Raw genomic sequence first — 15,063 nt, 5'->3', positions numbered from 1 at the left:
TGAACGCTAGTACCCAGGCACAATTTGGTGAATCAAGGTGTGATCACCTGGCCTGTTCAGAGGCTCAGGTGTGAACTCGATTCAAAATCTTGAGTTCAGTCTGGTGCATGCGCTTCTTTGGATTTTTTTTTTCTTGAATGTTGAATTGCACTGGAATTGAATCAGATTTTTACTGATGGATGATTCAGTGTAAAAGTGGATTTATTAACGGTCTAGCTTTCTTGGAGTAGGAGGCAGGGTGCACCCTGAACAGGTTACCAGAGTGTAACAAGGTAAAGTTCCCTTTTACCAGGAGTGGGGATCGAACCCACGGGGACTGATGTCCATTGGATCTTAAGTCCAACGCCTTAACCACTCGGCCATCCTGGTGACTGAAGCGGAGTGACTGAAAGAGAATGCTGAAAGAAGAAATGGGTCTAACAGGACAGCATTGCTACAATGAAGCTGATCAGCAGAAGAGCCAATGAGCTGAATTAATTTTTCAACAGGTTCAGTAGTGGACCCCTTGTTGCCCCTCCCCACACATTACTCTTAACACCTCCTCAGCCATCAAACAATCATCCTCAGATCTCCAGTACTACAGTGAAACATGCCACCTGCAGAAGTTCTCTGATGACACTGCAGTGGTTGGGTATATTAAATGTGGGCAGGAGCCAGAGTAGCGAGCAGGTGAGGAGCTTTGTAGGTACCTGGGTGCTCACCTGAATGACAGACTGGACTGTGGGACTAACATTGATACTGTGTTTAGGAAGGGAATGAGCAGACTCCACTTTCTAAGAAAGCTCAGATCCTTTGATATGTGCAACAAGATGTTGGAGATTTTCTCCCAGTCTGCGATAACAAGTGCCACCTGCTTTGCTGTTGTGTTCTCGGGGGCAGCATCAGTGCCAGAGATGCGAGTAAGATCAACAAACTAATTGACCAGGCTGGAACTATCAGAGGTCAGAACAAACTGCTCCCCATCACTGACAATCCATCTAACCCACTCCACTCTACACTCCTAGTATCAGAGCTCCTTCTCCCCAGAGAGTGATTCAATGTTGCTGCCATAAAGAACACTTCAGGAAATCATACCTACCGTTCTCAATAAAACTGTATAATAACTCTTCTTTCTGTGACAAGTGAACACACCTGTCAGGACATAAGACAGGACAAATTTTTTATTCCCACTGAGGCTTCTGGAGAGCCCAATTGTGGTTACCACAATAAACATAGCACCTTTTTTCAGCATATTTTAGTTTATAAATTGATTTATGGTGAGGTCCACTGAATTCAGCAACAGAAGCAGCCTCATAAATGTTAGGAGAGAGAAAATAGTGTTTGATGAAGCGCTCCGTTCACTGCAGTCAAAGCTTGCTGATTTTGACAGTGTACTTTTTCCTCCAAAACATATGTTGATCATAAATATTGATAGTTAGGTATAATCAGTTGCTTTGTTTGGACTTGTATGTGTCATTGTTAAATAGAACAGCATTATCAAGATGTGGCAATGTGACCAACTTGACCAGCAGGTGTCACTGTGGAGATGGGCTTCAGATTGTTTTGAAGACTCATTCTGGCACAAATGCTTCAAACGTTTCAGTGTTTCACAAACACTTTTTCCAGCAATGAACAATATATTGTCAATTTGTTAATTATCCTAGCCAAATTCAACATAAATAAAATCAAATTTTTAAAAAGAATACCCATATATTCAGTTTTTAAGTGAACAGATCTGAACTTATATTTCAAAACATTGTCACATTTGAAAATTTATAGCAAAAAAAAAAAATTGATTAAAACTATTGGCCTATGCCAAAAAGTTATGTGTCATTAAGCAGTCCTCTTGGCAGAGTTCATGTTTTCTTTTGTATGCATTTTGTTCAATGCAAAGTACTTTATACTATGCCTTACCTACCTCTACAAACCTCTATATATAGAGGTATGAATACGTCTACATGACTATATATGGATATTTTGGAATTTTAATATTGTTTACGGAATAATTATTGTAAATTTTTACCTAAAAGTTTAATGATTAAAAAAAATATCCTTCGGAGACGGCGCAACCCTTAACGACAACGAATCAGCATGCGTCTCCGTGTCACGTGACCACACGGCAGCAATCCACAGACGGGGAAGGGGCCGGAGCAAAGTGTTCCGCGGGAGAGAAGCCGTGCGTGCGCAGACATGGCTGCAGTGTGATGAAGCTGGAGTATCGGACTGAACTTTGAGGAGAGACACGAACCAAAATATTGATCCTATCAAGTTAGCGTCGATTCGACACCAGTACAAACGCCTGTATCCGTTCTATCGCTGTTTGGATCGATCCGCTCAGCCTCAGTTGAGCAGCAATGTGTACAGTTCAGAACCTGAGAGAGTTCATCAAGGAGAGACTCACTGCTGTTTGCGAAGAAATCTTCTCAGAGGTTCAAAAAACCATCGCCCATTATGAGGAGGAGATCAGCCGTCAGCGCAGACTGCTGGATATCAGCCGGAAACCCGACACAAACTCACACATCACAGGTATGGAAATGTTTTTAACTCTGTGCAGTCGAAGCTCAAATTCTTCCATGTTTGATTTATGGCGGAATAATCTGAAAGCTTCTCAGTATCTCCAGTATTTTTCTAAGCTGATATTAGCTGAGAGCAGAAACCTGTTAGCTTGGTGATGAATTCAGAGGAGAAAACGTTGATAGTTGAGGAACAGCACACACTGTTAATAAGACAGTCTGCTGACTAACATTTGATAAAGATGATAGCACACACCAGCTGTTTATTCCATTTCTTCTCCAGCAGAGCCCAGTGTTCTAGCTAGCGGTGGATCGCCAGGCGCTGCGCCTTACTGAGGCGCCCTTGTGTCGTGTTGTGCGAAATTCTGTTCCCCCGTGAAAATCTGTTCCTCCTGTGTCGGGACAGCGCAGCCAGAGAGGCAGATCCGACTGTCTTCACGGCACTTGACCCCTTGACCCCTGACCACTGATCAATTTCTTGGTAAACGTGTTTTACCGTGTTTATTTCTCTCAGAGAACAACAACTCCTGTGAATATGAAAACATTTGCTCTTTATTTGCCAAAGTTACACGGGGGGGGGGGGGGGGGGGCAAATATTTCAGCCATCCAAAATATTGTGTTCCCCCTCCATGACATGGGAACAAATTTACCAGCAAGTCTTTTACAGTGTAGCTTTACCGAGAAATGGATCAGAAGCGCCGTGGAGACAGTCGGACCCCCCTCTCTGGCTGCAGTTCGTGCTCCCGACACAGGGGGAATAGATTTTCATGGGGGAACAGAATCTCGCACAACACGTGTTTAATCCTGCAGCTCAGGTGTCCGTGTAAGCGGAGCATTTCATCCATATTAGCGGCATTAAAGTTCTCTGTCACTGCGACAGATTTCTATCTTTTGGACAAAAACGACCCTTTAACAAGAGTGCATCGTTTCTGACAAGTTTTTCCATGCCCCCCCCCCCAACTTTGGGGACTGGACCGCGTGATTACGTGTCTCCACCGCTGTTTGCAGCTGCGCTTTTTACTGGTAAACTGGGCACACTGCGCAGTTTATGCAGCGAAAACCCAGAGGTAACTGGGTTTTCAAGAAATAATAGTATGTCATCTGTGATGAGTGCCATTTTGTTTTGATTGTTTCCTTCATCAGATATTCTTTGAGTGAGTGGATTTGACCTTTTCAGTTCAGCTAATGGAATTTATTTAGGTTTTGATACATGCTTTTGCGAAATAGTTTTATGTTTTTGTATCATCACATTAATAATCATCTTTTTTGTGTTTCTTTGTTTTCAAGCCCTCCCACAACCCCATAACCGTGAGAAAGAGCACAGTCTGGATGAACAGCAGGTCTGTAACCAGGAGACGAACTCCAGTCTGGATCAGGAGGACCCAGAGCCTCCACAGATTAAAGAGGAACAGGAGGAAGTCTGCAGCAGTCAGGAGGGAGAGCAGCTTGGACTGAAGCAGGAGGCTGATGACATCTGGACTGATGAAGAGCAGCACAGACTGCTGGAGACCATCTGGAAACCTGAGATAAAGTTATACATAATAGGTATGTAAAACTGTGATGTCTTAATAAAAATGTTACTAAAAAGCTCGCTATTAAAGAGCTCAGTTAGATTTATTTTTAGAGGTGGTTGTGACCCACTATTGTTAATGTGCATAAACATATGCATCAAGGTGTGAATCAGTGGTTTTGGGTGAAACCAATTTGGGACTTTGCCTCATTCTATCAAGTGGCCTATTGAGGTCACCTGAACAAAGGTGTGGATGGGGGTTGAGGCGCCTGGGGAGGAAGCTCAGGACAGCATTGCAGATGAGGGGAAAGTTGGTGATGTAATCCACCTCCTCTGTACAGTGATGGTGGTTCACAGTGGGCATAGATGACTTCCTTTAACTCCGCTTTCAAACCATCTGTCTTACTGCTCCGAAATATGAATGTTGGCATCCTCAAAAGAGTGCCCTTTCTCCTTTTGATACAGATGTACAGCTGAGTCTTGTCCTGTCTACGTGGCTCTTCTATGTTGTGACGTGCATTTGGGAAGAGGCTGTGTGGTTTCTCCAATGAAGAGAGCCAAACACGCTTCACTGCACTTCTTTCCTGTGCATCTTGGCTGATTTGATGAGAGCCCAGCTGCATATTTTAAGGGCTTTTTTTTTACATGCCTGTGTTCCTTTTGTTTCCATTCTGCCTTAGAGGGAATGTTTTATGCTCAGTGTTGCAGGATCCTGATCATCCCAAGTTTGTGTTCCAGTGGGTGGTGGGAGTTAAAGAGTAGGTGTGTGGGCTAGGGCTGGGTGGTATATCAAGTTTTTAAGAAATTAGATCCACCAGTTCACCTTTCTCTTCTCCCTATTTTCTCTGCGCAACTTCACACTGCCCCACCTCTCTCCCTCACCGCTTCACCTGTAAATCCTGCAAGAAACGACAGCATGGCAGCGTTGCCAACTTAGCGACTTTATCACTAGACTCGGCGGCTTTCAGTATTTTTTGTGTGCTCGTGATGCAGCTGGTGGATACGTAGATGCCGCATTGAGCGGGTGGACCCGTTGCTGTGATTCGTCAGTGCATAGGTTTTACTGAGGTGGCCAAAATCCAGCTGACTGAAGGTTGGAATTTTGTTCATTCAGTCTGTTTACATGTTTTGTTATTTGCACAGAGTACTACATGTACAGCAGTACACACAAGAGGAAGCGCTTTGAGGTCTACTTCACTGGAGGCTTGCGTTTAAAGAATAAGACTTTTGTTATTTTTGCTCTGTATCTTTTTTGTTTACATTTTAATAGCACAGCTGTGAATCTTTTGTTATGGAGGGGGGAAAGTATTAATTCATTTGATGAGCATTATTATTTAAATATGCCAATAGGTTATTTTTGAGTAATTTCTCATGTACATCTTGATGTTAATAAAAGTGCCTATGTGACATTTAGGACACTATAGGAGGAGGAGTGAGACACCTGGAAGTGTCAGGTCTGCGATGTGCCCCTCTGTCTAGTGGTCTGAAGTGGCACAATTAATCTTAGTGGTCTCTTGAGACACCTGATTGTTCTGTAAATAGCTGTACAAAGAATACCTGAGGCATTGCCTGCATTTTAATGTATATAGTTGTATATTTATTGTTTGCAAAATTTGTGCATAAGTTTTTGAAAATTGCAACTTATATTTGTATTTTAAGTTATAAAATCTTTTAAAGCATGTTTGTGGTTGTAACAGTAAATTTTTTGTAACTTTTTTTTCTACTCAGATTTGATTTTGTGTGTATGATTTTTCATCCCATGCGTTAATACAGTATGTCAGAATGGAAAAAATAATGGTTCATTCACACAAGGTTGTGCTTTAAAAAAAAAACAAAAAAAAAACAAGATTCCAAATAAGGCAAGGTAAACATTTTTTTTTAATTTTATTTTTCTTTATAGTTAAATGCATTACCAGTGAAAGGTGTCCAAACCTTTGACTGGTAATGTATAAAGATAAAATCAAAAGGAGTCAAAAATGAATTATAACACAAATTTAAAATCAATCACATGATTGTGGAAGGCTAAGAACTAGTACTAAACTGATGATCGCCATCTGGATCTAATCCAGATAATGAATTTACAGCTACAAATATATGACACAACATTTGACTCTGTCAACCCAATCATTCAATTCCCCTATTAGCCCAACCAGTAAATCACATATTATCACATTATAAGAGATAAAGCTTTTGACAAAGTATACCCAAGGGAAAAAATGTAAATGACCATAAAATTAAGTAATTTATTAGAGTTATTTTAATTAAACTTTTTAAACCTTGGAAATTTATGGAGATGGACAATGGGGCCTATATGTTATCTTGGTGATTCAGTGTTTGGAGAGTGACATATTTGTGAGATGACAGTGTTAACATCAGCTAAGATGTCCACAGGAGGCAGGGTTTGTGGTTTCCAGAACCACTTGCTTATTAGCTTAAAGAGTTGTTGCTTGTTTTCTAATAGTAAGGTAATGTAGCCTTTCCTCCTCGTTTGTAGACAGCTTCAGTAACAGAGTTGAGATTAGTATTGTTTTTGGCAGCCGTTTTAGTTTTTTGTTTTGTTTTTTTCAACAATGTAAATTTTTTTTATATCTGTGGCTGCTGTTACACCTAAATTTCCCCTATGTGGGCCAATAAAGGCTGTTTCTTCTTCTTCATTTTAGTTTTAGTCTTTTGGACAAAAATGCTTCTTGGTTTTAGTCAGTTTTAGTCATTTCTAAATGTGATAGTTTTAGTCAGCTTTAGTGGGGAAAAAATAAAGTATTAGTCTTTACAAATTAGTTTGAATAATTAGTGGAATCAATTACTCCAAAAATGCAGTAATCAAAAAAACATTCTCACTTTGGCAGTTGGGGCTTTATTTGTCAGAATTTGCTAATGAACATACATATGCTCAGAATATAAGCAATGGATGAGGAACACATTGTCTTGACCTTGGCTGCCAGCGCAATTAAATTGCATATTATACAGTTTTATTCAAAATAATAGCAGTGCATTATATTCTAAATCAAAGCATGTAGAAAAATTTATAATTTTTCCATTTACTTAACAGGAAGTGAAGAAAAAATAATGTTGGGCTGTTCAAAAAAATAGTGTCTGCATTTTTCTTTATAAACTCAAATATTCACTTTATAAACTGAAATATCTTTAGGAATTAGCATTCCTGTGAATCACTGAACTAATATTTAGTTGTATAACTGCTGTTTTTGAGAACTGCTTCACAACTGTGTTGGATGGACTCAACCAACTTCTGGCACTTGTGAACAGGTATTCCAGCCCAGGATGATTTGACAACTTTCCACAATTCCTCTGCATTTCTTGGTTTTGCCTCAATAACAGCATTTTTGCTGTCACCCCACAAGTTTTCTGTTGGATTAAGGTCCGAGGATTGGGCTGACCACTCCATAACTTTAATTTTGTTGGTCTGGAACCAAGATGCTGCTCACTTACTGGTGTGGTTGGGGTCGTTGTCTTGTTGAAACACCCATTTCAAGGGCATTTTCTCTTCAGCATAAGGCAACATGACCTCTTCAATGATTGTGATATATGCAACCTGATCCATGATCCCTGGTATGCAATAAATAGGCCCGACACCATAATAAGAGAAACATTAGAATGTCATGATGCTTGCACCACCATGCTTCACTGTCTTCAGAGCATACTATGGCTTGAATTCAGTGCTTGGGGGTCATCTGACAAACTGTCTGGGGCCCTTGGACCAAAAAATAAATTTTCTTAATTTCATCAGTCCACAAAATGTTTCTACATTTCTCTACAGGTCAGTCAGTGTGTTCTTTGGCAAACTGTATCCTCTTAGCACATGCCTTTTTTTTTTTTTTTTTTAACCATGGTGGGACTTTATGGGGGCTTCTTGCCGACAGATTAAATTCACACATGGTGTCTCCTAATTGTCACAGTACTCACAGGTAACATCAGACTGTCTCTGATCACCCTGGAGCTGATCATTGGCCGAGTCTTTGCCATCCTGGCTATTCTTCAATCCATTTGAATGGTAGTCTTCCGTTTTCGTCCATTTCTCTCTGGCTTTGCTTTCCATTTTAGAGCACTGGAGATCATTTTAGCCGAGCAGCCTATCGTTTTCTGCACTTCTTTATATGTTTTCTCCTTTTCAATCAACATTTCAAAGAATGCTTTTCTTTTGAACAATGCCTGGAATGGCTCATTTTTCTCAGGTTTTCAGTGAGAAATTCTTAAATGAGGGTCATCTGATTGACGCCTGTTTTTTCACAGAATGAATGACCTCACTGATTGGACTCTACACTGCTATTATTTTGAACACACCCCTTTCAATTAATTATTCAGTTACACAGACTCAGGAGTATGCATATCATGAATGTTGGGTCTGTTGGTTTTCTATGACTCTACTACACCTACTGGTAAATTGTTTGCCATGTAGCAACATGATTTCTACCAAAAGATTGATTGATCTGGTTACTCATGTTGGACTGCTATTATTTTGAACACAACTGTATATTAAAACAGGCACCACACAACACCGGGTTATCTTTAACTAGTGCAAAATATCAGAGTGGTGAGCCTTCAGGTGCCGCTTAAGATTTGTGGTGTTTTTTCCACCAAGTTTTAATCCAAAGTTACCGCCGTCTCCTTGGACAATGCCTTCAGTTTTCCTTTCAAATGTGTTATATTGAAACTAAGTCCATAGATCTTTTCTTGGTTTGCGTCCACCGAGACCCCTCGTGCAACGTCCAGCATCTGCCATGGTCCGTCAGTGATTAAAACATGTGTCAGACTCAAGGCCTGCGGGGAACATCCGACCCGCCATATAATTTTATACGGCTTTATATGATTTCATATAGTTATTATTAAAAGATCACAGGTAAATAGCACTCCACCACTTATACTACAAATCCTACAATGCACTGCAACAACTGCAATGAAGGCCAAGACCTGTGTGCTAACCCATTTTTCACGCTGCCAATGACACATTGATCAGTGGATAAAAACGGCGGTCAGCACTTTTTACAGTGACATTTAAGCTGCCTGAACCCCAAAAATGGCCAAATGAAAAGTGGAAACAGGGATTTACCAAAGAGGTGGGAGGCAGAGGACCTGATCGCTGATATTGGAGGTAGATCGTGCGTCTCTTTTCCCCACGTGTGATGTTCAGGGAAAAGCCAGCAGTTCTGGAGGAAATAGCTTCTGAGTTTGGTGACGTGCAATGAGCTACCTGAGAAAATCTGTCAACTAGTAAGGGAAAGGTCTCAGTAGGGCTCCAGGATGAAATGTGGCTCTGTGAGATGCATCCATGCGTCCGTGGAGCTTCAGGGACAGGACCGTGTGATTATGCGTGATTGCCTGAAAAGGAAAAAAAAAAAAAAAAATCAGAGCAGGTCTCTACCGCTGTGTTTGCAGCTGTGCTTTTTGCTGAGAAACTGGACACACTGCACAGTTTATGCAGCGTTTCTGACTGTGAAGCACAGAAATTCAGTTTTTACCTGAAAAATTTGCAAATTTTCATCAGCTTGAAATACATTCATTTTTCCTGATGTTATTTTTGAAGAAAAATCTAATTTTATATTTTATTTAATGTGTTGAGGAAAATGTTGCTGTATTCTGGCCATTCTAATTCATATTGCGGATTCTTTTTAATCCTGTTCGGCCCAAAAATAGATGGGATGCAGCAGCGTTACTGATAGGTTTTAGGTTTTGACTGACAGATTACAAGCACAATAGGCAGATATGTCGTGCATTTTGGATGACTGATGGAACGTCCATTAACCTCGTCTAGTTTTGTCTTGTCAAGGAAAACTCACAGATGTCTCGTCATGTTTTAGTCCTCAAAGAGCCATGTTTATCTCGTCATCGTCTCGTTATCGTCATGAAAAAAGGGTCATCAACAAAATCATTTCGTCATAGTCATTGTTAACAAAAACAACACTGGTTGAGATGTACAATGTTCATAAACATCATTGAAAACGCAGAGATGTGATATTTTTGGAACCAGCAGAAAGTTTTGAACATGAGCAGAAATGTTGCTCATCAACACATCTGAGTGATTAAAGGCCAGAGTAAACTCTGTCAGTTCAGCTGATTTCAGATATCACTGAGTGATATCACTGAGTGGAGACATGCACAATGAAGCATGTTACCTCCCAAAAATATGTCACCTGACATCACAGAAACAAAGAGGACAGAGTAGCAATTATCTGAAAGTTGGCTTAGCAGCAGTGTTGTAGCCAAGACCGCCTAACCTGAGACCAAGTCAACACCGAGACCAGACCAAGACTTTTAGGATCCGAGACCAAGACCGAGGGAGGGCAAGACCAAGACCAGTGCCCCACACTACATGACACAATAAAATATGAAACATGATCAAAATCACTTCTCAAATTGATCTGAAAGATCCACATTCCCATAAAAAACACCTAGATATTAAACACTGAGAGCTGAAATAAATTTAACTATCTTCATTTAATACTCTGGGTGACTTCCATCATTTATCACAGAATGTAAAACAATTATTCATAGTTCATCATAGTCTTTACTTTACTTTTCTCTGCCTTTCATAAACAATACATAAAGTTATGTAGTTTTTAAACCAACAACTTCTTTGAAAAAATTGTTGCTATTTCAAAACCACATAGCTAAATATGTAAAACTCAAAAGGCAAACAATCATCGACAGTAAGAACTAAAGCCACAAGTTTGTTTTGTACAGATTAAAGCTGCAATATGGAACTTTGATTAAAAAAAAAAAATTTAAATCTGTTTTTTTACATATTTGTTAAAACTGTCATGATGTTGTGACAGTATAGTATGAGACAGATAATCTGTGAAAAAAAATCATGCTCCTTCACTTCCTCCCTGAGCTACTATTGCCATCTGCAGAAATGCACCGCTCCCGGTCAAAAACAATGAATCAGAGCTAGGAGGAGGGTCTTAGCACTGTCAATCACTCCTCGTGTATGCGCTGCACAATGTGCTAATGGTGGAGAAATAACTTACCATTCCAGGAAAAGTGTTTATCTGCCGTCATCAGTGGCCATGCTAACTAGTAGGGCTGGGCAATATGGACCAAAAGTAATATCTCAATATTTTTTAGCTGAATGGCAATATATGATATATATCGCCATTCAGCGATAATTCTTCTTTCCAAAAGGTATAAACAAAAAGGCACTTCTGAGTCAAAGCTGCATGTCCCAAATGTCACACAGGCATTTTTATTAACATTCAGCTGTAGATGTACATGAGAAATTGCTCAAAAATAAACTATTGGCATATTTAAATAATAATGCTTCTTAAATAAATTAATGCTTTTTTCTTATATAAAAAAAGACAGCTGTGCTATTAAAATGTAAATGGAAAAGATACAAAGCAAAATAGCAAAAGGCTGACTGATTCTTTAAAAAGAGATTCTGATGAAGTCTATTTCACTGGAAAGTGCTTCCTCCTGTGTGTACTCCTCTACATCTAGTACTCAGTGCAAATAATAAAACATGTAAACAGACTGAATGAACAAAATTCCATCCTTCAGTCAGACAGTAAATCCATAGACATATGCGCTGACGTATCACAGCAACGGGCCCACCCACTCGATGCAGCATCTGCAAGCACACGAAAAAGAGCCACTTCCGCTATTAAGATCACGTGACTTACGGTACAAACCAACTTCTGCTATCTAGTTATGGTATGGCCAGGGACTTGTATCATCTTACATTGCGTATATTTCTTAAAAACTCTATATATCGCCCAGCCCTACTAACTAGCCTAAGAGTTAATGACAGGCTCTACTGTCGGGAGAAGCTGTAGTGTAGCAGAGTGTGAGCAGCACATACGCAAGCATGATTGACAGTGCTAAGACCCTCCTCCTGGCTCTGATTGGTTGTTTCTGACCATGCTGTGTATTTCTGAAGTTAGTACTGGGTGCACTGGGAGAAGGCAGAGGAGCTCTTTTTGGGATTTGAATCAGTATCTTTTGCATCCAATAAAAGCAAGGATGTTAACAAATAAATTGGACAATATTCTGGCAGTTTATTGATATTTCCACAGTTGTGGTCTTTACTGGTCTTGAAATAAAATCCAGTCCTCATTGTCGAAGACTGAGGCAAGACGAGTACAAATGCATTTGAGTCCAAGACAAGACCATCAAAAAGTGGTCTCGAGACCAGAACCGGTCTTGAGTACTACAGCAATTCTTAGCAGGGATATTAATTTGAAAAACAGGCCTAATAATCATATACCCTGTAGCGGCCATTTATCCACATCAGAACCCAACAAATCCAAATGGCCACTGAGGCACCTCAGAACTGGATCTTACGCAGGTCAAAGAGGTCTTAAAAATAACACAATGTCCATACAAAAGTGCATTTGGGATCGTTTATTCTCCATTACGCAGCAAAACTTACAGACATAAGCAATTTGGTCTGCAGCCTGTCTGTCGCCTGGTAAAAAACCGTGTGACCAGGTGCCTGCTGACCCTTCCCACTTGACCGACTTAAGTAAATTAAGTGTACGCCTACTTAGCCATAAACCCAAAAAGTGAACCCAAATTTACCAAAAGAAAAATAACCATAAACTTTACCTTAGCAAAAAATAAACTCAACACTTTAATCCAAAAAGCAAAAATAACCCACAAATAGCTCCAACATACCCAATCCAGACATCCACATTCATTTAACATAAAACACACCAACATCTTTACATTTCATTCATATACAGCATTACAGACATCCAGATATGAAGCTGAACTTTGCTAATAAGAATGTCAGAACTAAATAGTCATTTGCAACAGACCCCAAATAAATTGTACACTTTGTTTTAGTAGTATATTTGAGCCAAATGATCACTATGTAGAGATCTGCAAAAAGTTCAGATCACAATATATTTGCTCAAATGTTTTTCTATCATTTCTTCTCCATTTGTCTCTTCAGACCTCCAGGAGGAACTCTGCAGCAGTCAGGAGAGAGAGCAGCTTGGACTGAAGCAGGAAAGTGACCACAGTCAATCGGAACCAAACAGTGAGCAGCTTCTTTCTCACAGCTCTTCTGTAGCAGAGAGAAAAGATGAGGAAGAAAGCCAGCATGCGGACTCAGGATCAACTAGAAATGCAGAGCTGAAGAAGAAGCGATATCAAAGAAAGAGAAGCCACAATCAGAAACTAAACAACACTCCTTTGTCAGAGAGACAGAGTCAGACAGACACAACGAATGTACAGTGTGATATCTGTGGAAAAACCTTCCAGCAAAAATCTCACTTGACAAGACATCTGAGAAGCCACACAGGGGAGAAACCATATTCTTGTAGTACCTGTGGGAAAACATTTACTGACATGTCAGCATCCATAAGGCACATGAAAAGTCACACAAATAAGAAACAGTTTCCTTGTATCACCTGTGGTAAAGTATTCGGTCATAAAGCAGATTTGGAGCGTCATATAAGAATTCATACAGGGGAGAAACCGTATGTTTGTAGCACATGTGGGAAAAGATTTAGTGACGCATCTTCATTCATAAGACATGTGCGTATTCACACCGGGGAGAAGCCATATTCTTGTGGCACCTGTGGGAAAAGATTCAATCAGACGGGGAACTTAAAGACACACATGAGAATTTATGATCATTGAAAGTTTCAAAATACAGAATTGGCCAGCAGGTGACACTGTGAAAATGGCCTTCAGATTGTTACAAAACCTCACTCAGATGTTACTTTTAATAAACCTGATTTTTGTTTCTGGCAAAATTCTTTTTTCATAAAAGTAAATTCAGTAATAAACCCCTTCTTTTGTAGTATTTAGAAAGGATATGGAGAATTATTTTAAATTGTTTGTTGATTCAACAAATCAAAAGGCTATCAAAACTTTAACCCCTTAACTGGCAAGGGCCCGCTGACGGGCCGTTTGTAGTCCCTTTTATATGGCAGGCTAGACCCTCCCATTTTTACTGACACCTCATTCGGCCAATCATCTAACTGGCTGCACCAAATCACCTGACAAAGCTACGTGACGCCCTCTGAGTATCACTGGCTCTAGCAAACCCATTTCTTAATATGATTGGCCGAATGAGGTGTCAATCAAAATGGGAGGGTCTAGCCTGCCATATAAAATGCACTTCATTCAGCCGGCGGACCAGACGCGGCCAGTTAATAGGCTATGAAATGGGTTTTTCAGAGCCAATAATGACCAGAAGGCGTTATGTAGTTTTTGTCAGGTGATTTTTTTGCTGCCAGTTAAGGGGTTAAATTTGTGTTCCACGTATAACTTTTTTTTTTAATGACCCCCTCATTTATTTTTTTTTTTGTTTTTTGTTTTGTTTTGTTTTCTTGTATACTGTTCCCTGTATACTTGTATTTGTGAAACTCAATTAAAGAAAAAAAAAGTTTCAGTGTTTCACAAAGCTTCATTTTCCATCACTATTTTTAAAGAGGATGCCCCTTTTCACAATTATGTCAGACAACTTCTGTTCTGACTCGATGTGGCCCTTATTTAAGGATGGAGCCAACACATGTTGTACATGCATTTCTCACTGAAAACCTGAGAAAAATGGGCCATTTCAGGCATTGTTCAAAACGAAAGTGTTTTTTAAAATGTTGAGTGAAAAGGAGAAAACATATAAAGAAGTGCAGAAAATGATAGGCTGCTCGGCTAAAATGATCTCCAGTGCTCTAAAATGGAAAGCAAAGCCAGAGAGAAATGGACGAAAATGGAAGACCGTACGGAACGTAGAGGGGATCGGGCTATGGCAGTTGCAGCCCCCAGACTCTGGAATAATCTGCCACTGGATATTCGTACTGCAAAGTCTATACAGTCATTTAAATCCTCTCTAAAATCTCACCTTTTTACCTTGGCTTTTAATTCAAGTTCAGTTTGAGTCCCATCAGGATTAATGTTGTGGTGTTTCTTGTTTTTAGCTTGTCACTGGTCATATTTATTGCATCGTATTTTTTATATTTGTTTTTTATGCCTTATGATTTGCTCTATTTTATTGACTTATAGATTCTCTTGCTTTTTTGCAGTCAACTTGTCAAGCACTTTGGTTAACTCTGTTGCTTTAAATGTGCTATAGAAATAAAATTGACATTGACATAT

At 39.7% G+C, this 15,063-nt stretch overlaps 2 protein-coding genes and 1 non-coding gene across 4 annotated transcripts in view; 2 read left to right on the top strand and 1 right to left on the bottom strand.

The window, feature by feature from the left end:
* Window positions 1–286: 286 nt before the first annotated feature.
* Window positions 287–369, bottom strand: trnal-uaa (transfer RNA leucine (anticodon UAA)). Its single transcript has one exon. It is a non-coding gene; the product is annotated as a tRNA-Leu (tRNA).
* A 1,756-nt stretch (window positions 370–2,125) lies between these two features.
* On the top strand, window positions 2,126–13,864 carry LOC115796914 (zinc finger and SCAN domain-containing protein 2-like). 2 transcript variants are annotated; one of them, XM_030753396.1, is made up of 3 exons: window positions 2,126–2,505; window positions 3,780–4,037; window positions 12,911–13,864. In XM_030753396.1, the coding sequence occupies exons 1-3, from the start codon at window positions 2,334–2,336 to the stop codon at window positions 13,600–13,602; spliced, it is 1,122 nt and encodes a 373-aa protein (XP_030609256.1). In that variant the 5' UTR covers window positions 2,126–2,333; the 3' UTR covers window positions 13,603–13,864. The 2 variants fall into 2 exon arrangements, with proteins under 2 accessions (XP_030609256.1, XP_030609257.1); XM_030753397.1 differs by lacking the exon at window positions 12,911–13,864 and adding an exon at window positions 4,468–4,599.
* The window catches only part of LOC115796905 (zinc finger protein OZF-like), a 14,985-nt gene continuing 12,879 nt past the window's right edge, over window positions 12,958–15,063 (top strand). The window contains exon 1 of the mRNA XM_030753389.1: window positions 12,958–12,997. The gene's annotated coding sequence lies outside the window, so the exon portion shown is untranslated. The remainder of the gene's footprint in view (window positions 12,998–15,063) is intronic.

The sequence above is a fragment of the Archocentrus centrarchus genome, chromosome 18 (genome assembly GCF_007364275.1).
Source record: "Archocentrus centrarchus isolate MPI-CPG fArcCen1 chromosome 18, fArcCen1, whole genome shotgun sequence".
NCBI lineage: Eukaryota > Metazoa > Chordata > Actinopteri > Cichliformes > Cichlidae > Archocentrus > Archocentrus centrarchus.
This window is presented reverse-complemented; position numbering and strand designations above follow the sequence as displayed.

Excerpts from the sequence above, each read along its gene's own strand:
- LOC115796914 (XM_030753396.1), top strand. The coding sequence starts at position 2,334 with ATGTGTACAGTTCAGAACCTGAGAGAGTTCATCAAGGAGAGACTCACT. Across the intron at positions 2,506-3,779 it reads CACAAACTCACACATCACAG|CCCTCCCACAACCCCATAAC; the intron begins GTATGGAAATGT and ends TTTGTTTTCAAG. Across the intron at positions 4,038-12,910 it reads GATAAAGTTATACATAATAG|ACCTCCAGGAGGAACTCTGC; the intron begins GTATGTAAAACT and ends TTGTCTCTTCAG.